This window comes from Carcharhinus amblyrhynchos, chromosome 1 (assembly GCF_965287045.1).
Source record: "Carcharhinus amblyrhynchos chromosome 1, sCarAmb.v2.hapA, whole genome shotgun sequence".
NCBI classification, from domain to species: Eukaryota; Metazoa; Chordata; class Chondrichthyes; order Carcharhiniformes; family Carcharhinidae; genus Carcharhinus; species Carcharhinus amblyrhynchos.
This window is the reverse complement of record NC_137324.1, coordinates 177,643,370-177,662,697: the sequence shown is the minus strand read 5'-3', so window position 1 is coordinate 177,662,697 and position 19,328 is coordinate 177,643,370. Positions and strand designations below refer to the sequence as shown.

The window sequence follows — 19,328 nt, the reverse complement described above, 5'->3', positions numbered from 1 at the left end:
CACTCGCCTGATGAAGGAGCAGCACTCTGAAAGCTTGTGATTCCCGATTAAACCTGCTGGAGTTCAACCTGGCGTTGTGAGAATTCTCACTGTGCCCACCCCAAAGCAACACCGGCATCTCCACGTCAAAGGTGTGTGGATTAGGAGGATTAGCGGAGTAAATGAGTGGGGTTATGGGGATAGGACCAGGGTGAGATGCTCTGTCAGAGAATTGGTGTGAACTCGATGGGCTGAGTGGCCTCCTTCTGCACTGTAGCGATTCTAGGAATTTTTAACAGGGTTTATCAAGAGCTACTCTTGTGAAATTCCTTAGTGTTGTCTGTGCATGTTTGCTACCTCAGTGTCTCCCCAGGGGCTGCAGCCTGGGGACGTGATGTGGAGATGCCGGCGTTGGACTGGCGTAAACACAGTAAAAAGTCTGACAACACCAGGTTTTAATCCAACCGATTTATTTGATAATAGACTCACAAGCTTTCGGGGTTAGCCCCTTCGTCAGGTGAATGGAGAGTTCTGGCCTCAGACAGAGCTTATAAAGCACAGACTGTTTAGAGATTACTGATTAGATTACTGATTACATTCTAATCAGTAATCTCTAAACTGTCTGTGCTTTATAAGCTCTGTCTGAGGCCAGAACTCTCCATTCACCTGACGAAGGGGCTAACCCTGAAAGCTCGTGAGTCTATTATCAAATAAATCGGTTGGACTAAAGCCTGGGGACGTGCCAGGATTCTATTTTGGTTACTTCAGCTGGCCATGCTGGGTGAACCTGAGGAACTCTGGGGATTGAGGGCCCAGTCGCAGTCTCTTGACCCACTCGTGGTTGGGGGGGAGGGGGGCGGAGCGGGATGCGTCTGGCCCGATTTGCTGGCTTGTGGGCGGTGAAGGAAGGAAACAAGCAAGCTGTTGTGTTGGGAGTGGACAGCACGCGGCCCATCCCTGGAGAAAAGGCCTCTCCCCTGACACCTCACGATCCTGTGACTCTGCACTTGAACAGTGTGCAGAGGAGTCATGTGATGCTCTGGTAGTCCCCCTCATTGCCCGCCTAAACCAAGATGGCAGTCACCTGAGCTTCCCTGACAACAACGTGGGGTCAAACTTCCGGGTCATGTTTTTTACTTGCCTCTACCCCAGCTTTTCTTTTTTTTGTTCTAGGCGTTACTTTAGTCACATTCCTCTCTGACTTTTTCCACAAATGCTCGGAGTCTTTGCTTTATTTGGATTGTATTGGAACCTTTGTGTAGCTGTTAGTCCACGATTCATAAGATTACGGTCACACCAGCTCACGTTAATGCTGCCAGTCTAACGCTGGCATACCCACATCCTGCTTATTTAACACAGTGAAACACCCCTCTGGTGCGGTTTCTCACCAAATGTGACTCTGCGCCGCGTGTGGAGACTTGGGGACCAAAGGTTGGTTGGGGGGGGGCGGGGTGGGTGGTGGTGGGTTTAGGAACATCCCTAAGGCGGGTAAGGAGGGAATTCCAGAGTCTAGGGCCCAGGTGATTGAAGGCGTGGCCGCCAATGGCGGAGCGATGGAAGCTGAGAACTGTCAGAAGGCCGGGATTGGAGGGTATTGGGACTGGAGGATAACACGGAAAATCGGAGCGAGGCCATGGAAGGATTTGGGGGGGGAAGAAAACTGCAAGAATCATAAAAATGAAGAGGATGCTTGAGTGGGAGCCACTGTTAGTCAGCGAGATTGGAGACGATTGGGGAACAGAACTTGGTGCATGAGGCAGCAGAGTTTTTCAATGAGTTGTTTGTTTACAAACCCGTCAGAATCTTTATGCCGAGTGATTACATCGATTCTATTGGGAGTTACTTATTAAACACAGCCTAAGCTTCTTCTAATGTATCCCTTTCTGATGAGGTATTACTCTTAAATAACAAATGCACAAAGTTTTAGGAAGTGACTAAAATTGTTCAGTAATCACTTCTATTCTTCCTGAAGATCTCAGTTCTGGAATCTCTTTGACTAACTCTGTGTAAGTAAATTGTCCTTTCCTTCATGCTGTGTATGTTTTGTAACTTTCACAAATACAAGTCACGTAAACAATTTCTTTATGCCACATTAACTTGGCTCTTGTTTTTCCCAGAGAGAATCTTGTGGAAGGTTCCCAATGTTGACGTGACCTTTTGTTATCTGTTTTCTATACAGCGGAATCATGGGTCCTGGAATGAATGCTATTCTGGGTCCAACAGGAAGTGGAAAATCTTCGTGAGTATCAATTACTATGTTATACCCGTCGTAACGACAAAACCCATTGGCTGCCCAGGATACACAGAAGTTTAAAGTTTATTTATTAGCGTCACAAGTATCATAGAAATCACAGAAACCCTACAGTACAGAAAGAGGCCATTCGGCCCATCAAGTCTGCACCGACCACAATCCCACCCAGGTCCTACCCCCATACTCCTACACATTTACCCACTAATCCTTCTAACCTACACATCTCAGGACACTAAGGAGCAATTTTAGCATGGCCAAGTAGGCTTACATTAACACTGCACTGAAGTTACTGTGATAATCCCCGAGCTGCCATTCTCCGACGCCTGTTCAGATTACACTGAGGAAGAATTTAGCGCGGCCAATGCACCTAACCAGCACGCGTTTCGGACTGTGGGAGGAAACCCACACAGACACGGGGAGAATGTGCAGACTCCACACAGACAGTGACCCAAGCTGGGAATCAAACTCGGGTCCCTGGCGCTGTGAGGCAGCAGTGCTGACCCACTGTGTCACCATGGTGCTTAATTTGATTTAATTTATTATTGTCACATGTATTAACATACAGTGAAAATTATTGTTTCTTGCGCACGATTCAGACAAAGCACACTGTTCATAGAGAAGGAAAGGCGAGAGTGCAGAATGTAGTGTTACAGTCATAGCTAGGGTGTAGAGAAAGATCAACTTAATGCAAGGTAGGTCCGTTCAAAAGTCTGACGGCAGCAGGGAAGAAGCTGTTCTTGAGTCGGTCGGTACGGGACCCCAGACGTTTGTATTGTTTTCCCGATGGAAGAAGGCGGAAGAGAGAATGTCCGGGGTACGGTGTGTGGGGGTGGGGTCCTTAATTATGCCGGCTGCTTTTCCCGAGGCAGTGGGGAATGCAGGAATGAGTCAGTGGATGGGAGGGTGGTTTGCGTGATGGATTGGGGCTACATCCACGACCTTTTATAGTGCCTTGCGGTCTTGGGCAGAGCAGGAGCCCAGACCAAGCTGTGATACAACCAGGAAGAATACTTTCTATGGCGCATCTGTAAAAGTGGGTGAAAGTCGTAGCTGACTGACCAAATTTCCTTAATCTTCTGAGAAAGTAGAGGCGTTGGTGGGTTTTCTTAACCATAGTGTCGGCGTGGGGAGATCAGGACAGGTTGGTGGTGCTCTGGACACCTAAAGACGTGAAGCTCTCGAGCCTTTTTACTTTGCCATCTCCGCGTCCTCTTCATCTCAGTAGTTCCGCGTGCCCTTCCGTTCCCTTTCTCCCTCATTGGCTCCTCCAGTGCTGTGCTGAACTTGTACGAACTAACCACAGGACGCTCGGGGACGGGCCAAGATTGTCTCATCAAAATTCGAGCACGCTGTGAGAGCTGTATCTCGGAGAGACGGTGAAGCAGCATCCTCCAGCTCCAGGCCTGGGTTCGGGGTTGTGACAACGGGGCTGTTTCACTCTGTCCGAGCCTCTGGTGATTTTCCATGATGCTGGGCGGGCTCGGAGTCCGGTCTGATTGGCGTCCCTCTGCTGGTCAGTAGTGGGATAGGTTTCAGTGGAACACTGCTGCCCTCTGGAGGACGCTCAGCATTTGCTGCCTGTCTCTGGGCGGCTACTCAGCAAACTGACCAGACACGAGTCCGGAACGTGGTGGAACACTCCTCGCTCGCCTGGGTGGGTGCAGCTCCAACAACGCTTAAGAAGCTCGACACCATCCAGGGCAAACTGGATCGGCACCCCTTCAACATTCACCCCTCCCACACTGACGCACGGTGGCAGCAGCCGTGTGTACCATCTACAAGATGCACAACTCACCAAGGCTCCTTCGACAGCACCTTCCAAACCCACGACCTCTACCATCTAGAAGGACAAGGGCAGCAGGTACCTGGGAACGCCACCACCTGCAAGTTCCCCTCCAAGCCACTCACTATCCTGACTTGGAAACGTATCGGCCGTTCTTCACTGTCGCTGGGTCAAAATCCTGGAATTCCCTCCCTAACAGCACTGAGGGTGTACCTACACCACAGGGACTGCGGCGAGTTCAAGGCGGCGGCTCACCTCCATCTTCTCAAGGGGCAATTAGGCCAAGCCAGTGACGCCCACATCCCCCTCAGTCCTTCTGGGCTGTTGTGGGACTGTTTCTGCTCCAGGTTTAATGTCCCTCTGTAATGCTGGAAGGAAGCCAGCCATAGATTCAGGCAGGCAAGTCTTTAACCTTTTCCTTTCCAGACTCAATAACCTGTCAGCCTGTTTGGCTACACGGGGCGACTCCCTCACCATTTCTGCACTCTCTCTCCCTCTCCTTAAACCCCAGCTCCAAGTTAAGCTTGGAATTGGGTTCGGAGTCAGGATTGAGCTCTTTGATTGGATCCAGACCTTTATAAACACCAGGATTAGTTCAAACACCAAGAATAAAACTAGAGCCAAAGGGCATAACCTCAGGCTAAAGGGACGATCTTTTAAAAATAGGATGAGGAGGAATTTCTTCAGCCAGAGAGTGGCGAATCTGTGGAACTCTTTGCCATAGAAGGCTGTGGAGGGTCAGGTCATTGACTGTCTTTAAGACAGAGATAGATAGGTTCCTGATTAATAAGGGGATCAGGAATTATGGGGAAAAGGCAGGAGAATGGGGATGAGAAAATATCAGCCATGATTGAATGGCAGAGCAGACTCGATGGGCCGAGTGGCCTAAATTCTGCTCCTATGTCTTATGGTCTTTTTGTTTGGATCTTACTGGGCAATGTGAACTATAACCACCCTGCCCCTTCCCCACCAGGGCTTTGAGTATTTTTTAAAGAGTTTAAAGTTTATTTATTAGTGTCACAGGGAGGCTTACATTAACACTGCAATGAAGCTACTGTGAAAAGTTATCTGGGCTAAGGGTCTTCAAACTTTCCTCTCATAAATTCTCCCACTGGACAAGCATTTAGGCATCAACATTGCCATTTTCTTATTGCCCGGACAAGGAACTTGCTGTGGTCATTTCTCAGCTTAACGTTAGTTCCAGTAATCGGGTTCCCCTTTTGTGGCTTCCAGTTGACTCTCAAACTGGGCTTGTCTTTTAACTTGGACTCTGGTCAAATTTAGGTAGAAACATAAAAACTAGAAGCCGGAGTCTGTCCAGATAAACTGCAGTTGGTACAGTGGTTGGCACTGCTGACCCACTCCAGGGACCTGGGTTCAATTCATGCCTGAGGCACTGTTCGTGTGGCGTTTGCACATTCTCCCCGTGTCTGCATGGGTTTCCTCCAGGTGCTCCAGTTTCCTCCCACAATCCAAAGATGTGCGGGTTAGATTGACTGGCCGTGCTAACTTGTCCTTTGGTGTTTGGGGGGCATCAGCATAACTACATGGGGCTACAGGGATAGGGTCTGTGTGGGATTGTGATCGGTGCAGGCTCGATGGGCCAAATGGCCTCCTTCTGCTCTGTAAGGGTTCTATGATTCTGATCTATAATTGTACAGGGTTTGCGTGGGACCACTCCTGCAACACTCTGCCATTTTCTCTCCATATTTAAGGAAGGATACACTTGCGTTGGAGGTAGTGCAGCAAAGGTTTTTGTGTTAGGAGGGTTGTTGTGTGACCTGAGGAAATAGTGTGTCTGTTCTCTGCAGTCTGGAAGGATAATCTCACTGGAACATACAGGACTGTGAAAGGACTAGACAAGGTAGTCACTGAGAGGCCCTTGGTCAGACCCTGAGTGGGTAACTAATGACCACCTAAGGACTGCATTTCAGCGCCGCTGGCACGGTGGCAATGTTCAGCACTGCTGCCTCACAGCGCCAGGAACCCAGGTTCGATTCCCCGTCTTGGGTCGCTGTCTGCGTGGAATTTGCACGTTCTCCCCATGTCTGCGTGGGGTTTTCTCCAGTTCGCTCCCACATTCTGGAAGATGTGCTGGTTAGGGGCTAAATTCTCCCTCGGTGTACCCGAACCAGGCGCTAGGGTGTGGCGATGCGGGAGGGGGATTTTCACAGTAACTTCATTGCAGTGTTAATGTAAGCCTTACTTGTGACTCCAATATAAATGAACTTTACTTTAACCACGTCACCACAAGCACACCACGACTGGCTGTTTGTGTGTGTTGGGGCAGGAGTGGGGGGTGGGGCGGGGGGGGACAACTCAGTGCCTGATTGAGGGGCCCAACATTGGGAAGGGAGGGTGCCGAGAGCCGGCCTCCTGACTCTGCTGCTGACTCCCCTCCCTCACCCACCCCCATACTTGCTTCCTTTTTGGTAACTGAAGGTATTGAGAGAAATGGGCGTAGAATAGGCAAGTGGAATGGAGGTGCAAGATCAGCCGCATCATTTCTGGGGTGGCGCGGTAGCACAGTGGGTTAGCACTGCTGCTTCACAGCTCCAGGGACCTGGGTTCGATTCCCGACTCGGGTCACTGTCTGTGCGGAGTCTGCACATTCTCCTCGTGTCTGCATGGGTTTCCTCCGGGTGCTCTGGTTTCCTCCCACAGTCCAAAGATGTGCAGGTCAGGTGGATTGGCCGTGCTAAAAATTGCCCCTTAGTGTCCTGAGATGTGTAGGTTAGAGGGATTAGTGGGTCAATATGTAGGGATATGGAGGTAGGGCATGGGTGGGATTGTGATTGGTGCAGACTCGATGGGCCGAATGGTCTCTTTCTGTGCTGTAGGGGTTTCTGTGATCCTTTAATCTTTACAAATGGGCCGAATGGTTCACTCCTGCACCGTTTTTTAATGTCCTGATTCTCTCCTGAATGCAAGACCATGAGAGAGCAGCAAACTTAATAATAATTACTGATATTACTTCCTAGGTTACTGGATATCTTGGCTGGACGGAAAGATCCTTCCGGATTGAAAGGTCAAGTGCTTGTTGATGGTGCTGTGCAACCTTCCAACTTCAAGTGTATCTCTGGTTACGTTGTACAGGTGAGAATTCTGTTGTTGCCTTTTCAGAAAGAGAGACTCAAAGCATCTCGGTATTAAGATCCGGCACACAGCTCTGATTCTCTGAGAAAATGCTGGAAAATCTCAGCAGGTCTGGCAGCATCTGTAAGGATCTTTTCTGCCCCTTTGCTTCCCCTTTACCCCTTTTTTTTTCTCAATTTGACCTCTTTCCCACCCATTCCCTTCTCCTAACATCTTCATCCGTCACAGTTTACCCTCTGATTTTAGCTTCTCTGCCGTGTGGCCATTCACACCCTTTATTCTCTCTATGGGCTGCCATTAGCAGCCTTTCCCCTGGTTTCTGTGGCTATGACTTATTCCCTCCCCCCACCCCGCAGTATGAATATCTCCCACTCTCTATACCTTTTAGCTTTGACAAAGGGTCATCTGAGCTCGAAATGTCAGCTCTTTTCTCTCCTTACATATGCTGCCAGACCTGCATTTTTGCTTCTGGTTTCAGATTCCAGCATCCACAGTAATTTGCTTTTATCTGATTCTCTGAAGTCGCTCTCATGAGAATCCAGCTTTCTTCCAAACTCCAGGGAGTATCGGCCTAAACTGCCCAATCTCTCTTCATAAGACAAACCCCTCAACTCTGAAATCAATCCAGTGAACCTCCTCTGAACTGCCTCCAATTCCACTACATCCCTCCTCCAATAGGGGGACCAAAACTGTCCACAGTATTCTAAGTGCGATCTCCCAAATGCTTTGTACAAGAGCAGCAACACTTCACTACCTTTATATTCAATTCCTTTAGTAATAAATACCAAGATTCCATTTGCTTTCCTTATTACCTGATGTACCTGCATACTAGATTTCTGTGACTCATGAATAAGGACACCCAGATCCCTCTGTACCAAAGCACTCAAGTCTCTTTCCATTTAAATAATAATTTGCCTTTCTATTTTTCCGATCAAAATGAATAACCTCACACTTATCCACGTTAAACTCCATCTGCCACATTTTGACTCACTCACCTAACCTATCCGTGACCATTTGTAAATTTCTTATTTAGAACATTACAGTGCAGTACAGGCCCTTTGGTGGAACGAATCTAATGACCCTCTAACCTAAACTATTCCAATGTTATCCATATGCCTATCCACTGACCATTTGAATGCCCTTAAAGTTGGTGAGTCCACAACTGCTGCAGGCAGGGCATTCCACGCCCTTACTACCCTCTGAGTAAAGAACCTACCTCTGACATCCGTCCTATAATTACCACCCCTCAATTTAAAGCGATGTCCCCTTGTGTTAGCCATCATCATCCGAGGAAAAAGGCTCTCACTGACCCCTTTGTGACTTGTTATCCCATCTATTTTACTGTCATCTGCAAATCTGGCTATAGTACCTTCTATCCCTGTATCCAAGTCACTGATATAAATTGTAAATAGTTGGGGCCTGAAGACTGAACCCTGTAACACTCCACTCATTACATCTCAACCAGTAAAAAACCCATTTACCCTGATTCTCTGCCACCTGTCAGTTAGCCGATCCTCTATCCTAGATAATAAATTACCCCAACCCCATGTGAAGTAACCGTGTGTACTCTTTGTGCAACACCTTATCAAACACCTTCCTGATGTCCAGATATACGATATCTACAAGATCCCCATTATTCCCACGCAGCCTGATGCATCTTTGAAGAACTCTAGCAAATTAATCAAACGTGACTTACCTTCCATGCTGACTCTGAGGGATTACATTTTGACTTTCCAAATGTCCCGTTACTACTTCCTTAGTAATGGATTCTAACAATTACTCAACAACCGATGTTTATCTAATTGGCCTATAGTTTCCTACATTCCCTCCCTGAGTGAATAAGGACATTGCATTCGCATTTTTCCAATCCACCAGAACCATTTCATCATCCAGGGAATTTTGGAATATTGTAACCAATGGATCCACTATTTCCACAGGGATATTGGCCTTCAGGTCCTGGGGACTTGCCTGTCTTCAATCCCAACAGTTTGTTGAGTATTTTTTCCCAATGATGATGATTATGTAAGTTCCTTCCTTTCTATAACCTCTGCATTTTCTGTTTCTATTGGGATAGCAGCAGTGTCCTCCACCGTGAAAACAAGTAAAATATTGTCTCCGCCATTTGTGTGTTCCCTGTTATTAGCTTTCCAGCCTGAACGTCCAACAGACCAACATTCACTGAAGCTATTCTCTTCCTCTTTATATGCTTCTCAAAACTTTTGCTGTCATGTATGTATTTTGTGCTAGGTTTCCTTCGTAGTTTACCTTTTATTATTGAAAGAAAACTAAGGAAGGTTTCCTCAGTGTCCTGGGAAAATATTTACCCTTTGGCCAGCTTCAGACAGATTATCCTTTATCTTTATTCCTTCAATCTCGGAACAAAGGAACAGGAGGAACCAATGAGTATTTCATATCTGTCCCCTTATTCAATAAGGTCATGGCCATTTGTCTCTGATTTGAAAGAGCAGCTTCCTACTTATCATTTCAAGATTTGCTTGAAGTAATAGTAAGAAGTCTCACAACACCAGGTTAAAGTCCAACGGGTTTATTTGGAATCACGAGCTTTCGGAGCACTGCTCCTTCAACAGGTAAGTGAAGGTTAGTTCACGAACATGGTATAATATACAGACAAAGACACAGTTGCAAGATAATTATGGATTGGAATGTGAAGAGTGGTTGGGATGTGAGTTTTTACAGGTAATCAAGTTCTTACAGGTACAGACACTGGAGGGTTAATCACAGGTTAAAGAGATGTGAATTGTCTCAAGTCGGGACAGTTAGTGAGATTTTTGCAACCCCAGGCAAGTCGTGGGGGTCACGGTTAGTGCGACTTCCCCGGGAATTATAGACCGGTGAGTCTTACTTCTGTTGTGGGCAAGGTTTTAGAAAAAATTATTAGGGATAGGATTTATAGTTATTTAGAGAGTAATGAATTGATTGGAGATAGTCAGCACGGTTTTGTGGAGGGTAGGTCGTGCCTTACTAACCTTATTGAGTTTTTTGAGAAAGTGACCAAAGAGGTGGATGGGGGTAAGGCAGTTGACGTGGTGTATATGGACTTTAGTAAGGCGTTTTGATAAGGTTCACCATGGAGGGCTTCTGCAGAAAATGCAGATGTATGGGATTGAGGGTGATTTAGTTAATTGGATCAGGAATTGGCTAGCAGATAGGAGACAGAGGGTGGTGGTTGACGGTAAGTATTCGTCATGGAGTTCGGTTACAAGTGGTGTGCCTCAGGGATCTGTTTTGGGGCCACTGCTGTTTGTAATTTTTATAAATGATCTGGATGAGGGTATAGTTGGGTGGATTAGTAAATTTGCTGATGACACCAAAGTCGGAGGTGTGGTAGATTGTGAGGAGGGGTGTCATAGTTTACAGAGAGACTTGGACAGGTTGCAGAGCTGGGCCGAGAGGTGGTGGATGGAGTTTAATGCGGAAAAGTGTGAGGTAATTCACTTTGGTAGGAATAACAGATGTGTAGAGTATAGGGCTAACGGTAGGACTCTGAATAGTGTTGATGAACAGAGGGATCTAGGTGTATGTGTACATAGATCCCTGAAAGTTGGGAATCAAGTAGATAGGGTTGTTAGGAAGGCATACGGTGTCTTGGCGTTTATTGGTGGGGGGGATTGAATTTAGGAGCCGCAGCGTCATGTTGCAACTGTACAAAACTCTGGTGTGGCCGCACTTGGAGTATTGTGTGCAGTTCTGGTCCCCACATTATAGGAAGGATGTGGAGGCATTGGAGAGGGTGCAGAGGAGGTTTACCAGGATGTTGCCTGGTATGGAGGGAAGGTCCTATGAGGAGAGACTGAGGGATTTGAGGTCGTTTTCGTTAGAAAGAAGGCGGCTAAGGGGGATCTTATTGAAACATATAAGATGATTAGAGGTTTAGATAGGGTGGACAGTGATAGCCTTTTTCCTCGGATGGAGAAAGCTAGCACGAGGGGGCATAGCTTTAAATTAAGGGGGGTTAGTTATAGGACGGATGTCAGAGGTAGGTTCTTTACTCAGAGGGTGGTGAGGGATTGGAATGCCCTGCCTGCTGCAGTTGTAAATGCGCCAAGTTTGGGGGCGTTTAAGAGATCCGTGGATAGGTTTATGGATGGAAAGGGATTGGTTTAGGTTAGAGGGTCATTGCTTTTTAATTGGTCGGCGCAACATCGTGGGCCGAAGGGCCTGTTCTGCGCTGTTATGTTCTATGAACCCAAGATCCCGGTTGAGGCTGTCCTCGTGTGTGTGTGTGTGTGTGTGTGTGTGTGTGTGTGTGTGGACCTTGGCTATCAGTTTCTGCTTGGCGATTCTGCGTTGTTTGTCGTGAAGGCCGCCTCGGAGAACGCTTACCCAACACCTATCTCGTGAACGAATAATGATTTTTCTCCTCTGGCTGACGAATGCACGGCCTGTTTTCTTAATCCGGTTGTCCTGTTTTCCAGGATGACGTGGTCATGGGAACGCTGACGGTGAAAGAGAATTTACAGTTTTCCGCAGCACTGCGTTTGCCGAAGAGCATCCACAACAGAGAGAAGAATGAAAGGATCGAGCAGGTCATTAATGAACTCGGACTGACGAAAGTGGCAGACTCCAAGGTACAGGAAACTTTCTTGTCCTGTTTCCGGCTGAAATCTGAAACCGGATTCTCCGACTCCGCTCCCCCCAATGGTCTACGGATCTTTGGTTGAGCCGCCCAGTCTGCCGTGCCGTTTTATGTCCGTATTTTTGTTTTTGTGAAATACTTAACAGGCCAGAATTGGATGGAAGCAAAGTTGAGGCTCCCACCGTTGTCAGTGTGCAAGACGAGCCTCCAGATACTTACTGTGAGAAAGAGGGATGCCGTGGACTGTGATTCATTGCTAATCGCTGCTGAGGTTCTCGGTTAAAACCAAAAAGTGACCGTCTGCCCAGAGTCTTTCCCCATTGGGTGCCAGGAAACTGATGTATTTGCGCCATTAGTATGAGTTAATCTTACTGCAGTCCTTTTTGGTTAGTTAACGTTTGCTAACTAATGCTCTTAATGACGTGGCTAATGCGCCTGATGGGCGGGCGTGGTGGCACAGTGGGTTAGCACTGCTGCCTCATAGCCGGGTTCGATTCCCAGCTTGGGTCACTGTCTGTGCAGAGTTTGCACGTTCTCCCTGTGTCTGCGTGGGTTTCCTCCGTGTGCCCCGGTTTCCTCCCAAAGGTGAGCAGGTTAGGTTGATTGGCTGTGCTAAGTTGACCCTAGTGTCGGGGGGGTGGGATTGTAAGAGTGAATATGTGGGGTTACAGGAATAGGGCATGGGTGGGATTGTGAGCAGTGCAGACTCATTGGGCCGAATGGCCTCCTTTTGCACTGTGGGGATTCCATTCTGTGATGTGAAATTCAAACCTTGCCAACCCAGAGGTGATGGCTTAGTGGTATTATCGCTAGACTGTTGATCTGAAAACTTAGCTGATGTTCTGGGGACACGGGTTTGAATCCTGCCATGGCAGACGATGGAATTGAAATTCAATAAAAATATCTTTGATTTATTATTCTCACACGTATTAACATACAGTGAAAAATATTGTTTCTTGCGCACTATACGGACTAAGCATACAATTCATAGAGAAGGAAAGGAGCGAGTGTAGAATGTGGTGTTACAGTCATGGCGAGGGTGTAGAGAAAAATCAACTTAATACGAGGTAGGTCCATTCAAAACTCTGACAGCAGCAGGGAAGAAGCTGTTCTTGAGATTGAATCTGGAATTAAGAATCTACCGATGACCATGAAACCATTGTCGATTTGTGGGGAAAAACCCATCTGGTTCACTAATGTCCTTCAGAGAAGGAAATCTGCCATCCTTACCCGGTCTGGCCTACATGTGACTCCAGAGCCACAGCAATGTGGTTGACTCTCAACTGTCCTCGGGCATCTAGGGACGGACAATAAATGCTGGCCCAGCTAGCGATGCCCATGTCCCAGGATTAAATAAAAAAAGGGAACAATTTAAATAATGGATCTCATGCCTGCGAGTAGTAAATTGTTCCTAGAGGGTTTTTTTTAGATTTTCCTTTCTATTTCACCCTCTCTTAAGCTAATTTTTCATTCACTCTATTTGGTTATCTTTTTATATTGGATTTGATTCCAATTCACCCATTTTCCTGCACCCATATTCCAAAACTCTGGAATTCCTTCCCTGAGAGCTGCGTGGGGACACTTCCACCACGTTGTCTGAACAGTTTCATCCACGTCTCCTGGACAGTTAGCAATGGGCAGTAAATGCTGCCCTTGGCCAGCAGTGCCCAAGTGCTGTAAATTAATTTGAGAAGTAGCAGGGGTAAATCTCTAAGAATCATCCTTCTTGTCGTAACTCGGCTGAAGCCCAGTTTCCTGTCACCAGCGCCCTTTATTGGGCACCAAAGGAACGGTGCCTCCCACAGCTTACAATCGGGTAGTCTCCACCTCGGGACCTACCCCCCATCCCCTCACTGGCTGCTTCTGCTTCTGCTTGGACAAGCCTCCACTCATTCAATAAGGCCACCTGTACTCCTCAAAGCCCCCAGGGAGATCTATTGATAATTCACCCCCCCCCACCCACCTGCGTGGTCGTCATAACAATTCTGAAATAGTTTTATCATTTTGTCTGAATTTTGTGTTCAGCAGCACGATGGATGTTAATGGTGGAATAAAAGACTTTGTGTTCCAGGCAGCATCAAGCACAATGTGTTTTGAGACTCGGCAAAGGTCCCTCTGCTCTGCCCTAACCTTAGCTACCACCCGGAGGGAGGTGTTGCCTCTGACTCAGTGGGTAACACTCTGGACTGTGCCTGAAGGTTGGGGGTTCAAGCCCCAGCCTAGAGACTTGAGCACCACAGTCTAGACTGACACGCCCACCACAGCGTGGCCAGCCCCTCGGTAGGGATGACAGTGCTGCACAGTCACAAGTACCTTCTTTTGGATGAGTTGTTAAACTCTCACCCTTGTGTGCCAACCCTACGGTGGATATAATAGATCCCACAGCCACTATTTCTAAGAGGAGCGGGGGTTCATCCTGGTGTCCTGCCCAATGGATAGAACTTTGGTCTCTCGGGGAAGGTGGAGTTGAGGCAGAAGATTAGCCATGGACAGCTCAAAGAGCAGCATGGTCTTATGTTCTTAAACAGCTGTTCATTTTTTAAATCCATTTGTGAGACACGGGTGTTGCTGGCTGGGCCAGCATTTATTGCCCATCCCTAGTTGCCCTTGAACTGAGTGGCTTGCAAGTCCATTTCCGAGGGCAGTTGAGAGTCAACCACATTGCTGTGGCTTTGGAGTCACATAAGAACGTAAGAACATAAGAAATAGGAGCAGGAGTCGGCCATCTAGCCCCTCGAGCCTGCCCCGCCATTCAATAAGATCATGGCTGATCTGAAGTGGATCAGATCCACTTACCCGCCCTCTCCCCATAACCCTTAATCCCCTTTTTGGTCAGAAATCTATCTACCCGTGAGTCATGTGTGGGCCAGACCAGATAGGGACGGCAGATTTCCTTCCCTGAAGGGGAAAGGTGTAGTGATGTTGAGTGATTTTTTTTTTTGTGTGTGTGGTCTGTTTTCATGGCACAGTTCCTATTGCCTACCCACTGGCACAGTGAATAGTTTCAATAACATAGCCCTCCCTTTGTATTTAAAACAGGTGGGAACCATGTTTATCCGGGGAGTGTCCGGCGGAGAGCGGAAAAGGACAAATATCGGAATGGAATTGATCATTGATCCGTCTGTTTTGTTCTTGGATGAACCAACCACGGGCCTGGATGCGAGCACGGCACTCGCTGTGCTGATGCTGCTGCAAAGGTGTCTCCATGTAGCCCGTTAGTTTATGTTTTAACAAAAATACTGAGGACACTGGACACCGGAAATAAAAACGGAAGAATGTTTGCAGAGAATACACTCAGCAGGTCAGGCAGCATCTGTGGCGAGAGAAGCAGAGCTGGGTGGGTGGGGAATGTTCTAGCCTCCCTGGGGCATTTCTCGGACGCTTGCCGCTGCAGGGTCTTCTGATCCCATTGCCTCCAATGGAATTTCCCATTGACTGCACCCCAGCCAAGGGGGAGGTAATGGAACGAGTAAAGAAGCAATTAAGACCACCGTATTGCCACTATATAGTTCATTGGTTCTATAGAGTTTATAGTGGGTGAATGGGTATGGAAGTACCATGGCTTGCAATAGGGGGGGGGCATGAGAGACCATTGGGAGTGAGTGGAGGGTGATGAGGGGGCATTAGGCACGTGTGGGAGTTTGTCTAGAGGGTCTTTTTCTCATTGTAACTGGGATGAAGCCCCACAGCATGGAAATGAGCCAAGAATCGGCCTGCCTCTGTACCCAGCAACCCCTATAACTGCCTTCAAATTATCTCCTGGGTCGGCTGACCCTACAACAGCAACTTCTGCTATGGAAGCCTTGGCTTTGCACTACTGTACCCCAACCCTGCCCCCCACTCCCCACCCAAGGTAGACCACTCCCCCCACCCCTGCTCCAAGGTAGACCAGACAGGGTAGAGAATTTCCTGCACTCCTACTCCCTGTTCCTGAGGGTGAAAATCCAGCTCCTAATGCTTGGTGGTCCTTACGGAGCAGGTCAGACCTGACACAAATTACAACAACTGCAATGATCAAAGAGTAGTTCAAAGAACAGAAGAATATCAGCCTGCCACTCATTCTGAGCGGCGTTGGAAGCACATTCTCTTCTGGCTCCATATAATCAGCGGTACGATCCAGGAAGCAGTCATTTCCATTCATTGAACTGTTTTCTAAATGTTATCACCACAGTTCAAGCTGATAAGATCTTGATGTGATTACCCTGATAAAAGCAGCTTCAGCATTTAGATCAAAGATTCTCACTTTGGTGTGTACGTGACTTTGGCACAAAGTGGTTGAACAGACGTAAATATTGATGAATATCAATTATTCAGTGCGTGTGGCCTTCCACAAATATTGTACCTTGTTTGACTTCGACACACGCACACACTTCTCACCTTTCTTGCAATTCTCGGTACTTTCACGTGACGTAGGTATCTGTGGAATTTAAAGCACAGAAACAGGCTGTCCCTTCCACGTTGGTTTGGTATGCTGCAAGAGCCTCCTCACCTCCCCACGTCCCATCCTAACGATATGTTTTTCCACCCCATTTACCTTGTTTTTAATGCCCTGTACGGTGTCAATGCCACTCGCCTCAGTTAATCACTGTGGTGTGGGCTCCACATTCTCACTGTGCTCTGAGTAAAGGTGTCCCTGCTGAATTTCCTTTGACCATTTTTGTGTGTTTAAATATTCCTCGTTTTCTGTTCTGTCAGAGAACGATGGAACGTAAGGGCCTCACACACAGTGGAGGCAGGGAACAGGAAGGAATTGCTGCCTGATATCCCACCAGCTGGTAACCAAATTCTGAGAGGGAAGGTGTTAACTTTTGTTGTCTTCCCACCTGCCTCACTTAAGAAACTAAATTTTAAGTTGTACAAGGGCAAGCAACCCATCTTCCTTTCCCTTCCCTCCCTATCTCTATACCCTCCACCAGCCCTCCAATCAATGCAGAATGAGGCCATTCGGCCCATCAAGTCTGCACTGACAACGATCCCGCCCAAGCCCTATTCTTGGAACCCCATGTAATCTCCCTGATGCTAAGGAGAAATCTCGCCCAGATCTGTTCCCCGTGACCTCAAGTATTCACCCTGCTAATCCCCCTAACCTGCACATCTTGGGACACTAAGGGGCAATTTAGCATGGCCTAACCTTCACATCTTTGGAGCACCCAGAGGAAACCTATGCAGACAATGTGCAAACTCCACACGGTGACCTGAGGCCTTTGAGATCCTTTTGAGAGTTCTGCGCTCCTCCAGTTTTGGCATTCAGAGCTCTACCATTGGTAATTATGCCTTTGGCTGCCCTTTGCATCCCGATACTGCTGCACCTCTCTACATCTCTCCTTTCTAATGGTCCTTAAAACCAACCTCTTTGACCGAGTTAAAAGCCATCTACTGCGGATGCTAGAATCTGAAACCAAAAGAGAAAATGCTGGAAAATCTCAGCAGGTCTGGCAGCATCTGTAAGGAGAGAAAAGAGCTGACGTTTCGAGTCCAGATGACTTTTTGTCAAAGTTAAAAGGCAGAGAAAGTGGGAGATATTTATACTGCAGGGTGAGGGATTGAAAGATGAGTCATAGCCACAGAAACCAGGGGAAAGGCTGCTAATGGCAGTCCATAGAGAGAATAAAAGGTGTGAATGGCCAAAGAGCAGAGAAGCTGGAATCAGAGGGTAAACTGAAACAGATGAAGATGTGTTTTTTTTAATTCAGGTGGGGATGTAAGGGTAAGTCCTGAGAATGTCCAGAATTTTCTGTTTTGGTTTCTTTGACTTGAGCTTTTTTTTTGTCATCTGACCAAATAACTCCCCACGAAGTTCAGTGTCAAATTTTGGAAGATAGAACATAGAACCTTACAGTGCAGAAAGAGGCCCTTCAGCTGATTGAGTCTGCACCAACCACAATCCCATCCAAGCCCTACCCCCATATCCCTACACGTTTACCCACTAATCCCTCTAACCTACACATCCCAGGACACTAAGGGGCAATTTTATCATGCCCAATCCACCTAACCCGCACATATTTGGACTGTGGGAGGAAACCGGAGCACCCGGAGGAAACCCATGCAGACACAGGGAGAATGTGCAAACTCCACACAGACAGTGACCCGAGCCAGGAATCGAACCCAGGTCCCTAGTATAATCACTCCCTTAGTATGTTAAGAGGAGTGTATAAGTGAAAGTTCTTATTAGACTGTTTCACACTGAACAGTTGTTCAAAGCCACCTTAACATAGTGAAGGTTGCCCATTAACTTCAGGTCAGAGACATTTATTGTCGATGGCTTGAAACTAAATTTGTCGCAATGTTTACTTTTGGTATTTTTCTTTTTAGGATGTCAAGAAAAGGTAAAACAATTATCTTCTCGATCCACCAGCCCAGATATGCTATATTTAAGCTGTTTGGCAGCATGACGCTTCTGGCTAGCGGCAGATTGGTTTTCCATGGTCCAGCTTCAGATGCCCTGGACTATTTCTCCAGAATCGGTGAGTGTGTGTAAATGAGTTACTGTCAATGGGTTATTGGTAGGATTCCAGTTTTAAAAAGCAGTAGCTTGGTGTAAAATACTGAGGAGATCCACTTGCTGCAACATCCCATTCCAGTTCAGTCCTGTGGTAAATTTAAAAATAAACTCTTGCATGTTTTGTAGAACCTTTCATATAAACAGATGGACACGCTCGTTAGGAGCAGGAGTAGACCATTTGGCCCCTCTAGCCTGTTCCGCCATTCCGTAAGATCATGACTGACGGATTTAATTGTGCCCTCAACTCCACATTCCCACTTACCCTTTATATCCTTCCACTCCTTTGTTTGTCAAGACAACGAACAAAGAAAATTACAGTACAGAAACAGGCCCTTCGACCCTCCAAACCTGCATCAACCGAGCTGCCTGACTGAACTAAAACCCCTTACCTTTCCGGGGACCGTATCTCTCTCTTCCCATCCTATTCATGAATTACTCAAGACGCCCCTTAAGATTCACTACCGTATCCGCTTCCACTACCTTCCCCAGCAACAAGTTCCAGGCACCCACCACCCTCTGTGTAAAAAAAAAAAAATTTACCTCGTACATCTCCTTTAAACCTTGTCCCTCGCACCTTAAACCTGTGCCCCCAGTAATTGACTCTTCCACCCTGGGAAAAAGCTTCTGACTATCCACTCTGTCCATGCCTTTCATAATCTTGTAGACTTCTATCAGGTCACCTCTCAATGTCCGTTGTTCCAGTGAGAACAACCCAAGTTTCTGCAACCTCTCTTCATAGCTAATGCCCTCTATACCAAGCAACATCCTGGTAAATCTTTTCTGTACCCCGTCCAAAGCCTCCACATCCTTTTGGCAGTGTGATGACCAGAATTGAACACTATATTCCAAGCGTGGCCTAACAAACATTCTATAAAGCTGCAACATGATTTGCCAATTTTTAAACTCAGTGCCCCAGCTGACGAAGGCAAGCATGCCGTATGCCTTCTTAGCTACCTTCTCCACCTGCATTGCCACTTTCAATGACCTGTGTACCTGTATACCCAGATCCCTCTGCCTATCAATACTCTTAAGGGTTCTGCCATTTACTGTATATTTCCTATCTGTATTAGACCTTCCAAAAGGCATGACCTCTCATTTGTCCGGATTAAACTCCATCTGC

General features: G+C 47.2%; 1 protein-coding gene across 1 annotated transcript in view; it reads left to right on the top strand.

The window, feature by feature from the left end:
• abcg2a (ATP-binding cassette, sub-family G (WHITE), member 2a) overlaps window positions 1-19,328 on the top strand; it is a 78,578-nt gene that overhangs the window by 31,073 nt on the left and 28,177 nt on the right. The window contains exons 3-7 of the mRNA XM_080195827.1: window positions 2,159-2,218; window positions 6,995-7,109; window positions 11,546-11,698; window positions 14,746-14,903; window positions 18,019-18,170. Coding sequence (XP_080051953.1) covers window positions 2,159-2,218; window positions 6,995-7,109; window positions 11,546-11,698; window positions 14,746-14,903; window positions 18,019-18,170 — 638 coding nt within the window. The remainder of the gene's footprint in view (window positions 1-2,158; window positions 2,219-6,994; window positions 7,110-11,545; window positions 11,699-14,745; window positions 14,904-18,018; window positions 18,171-19,328) is intronic.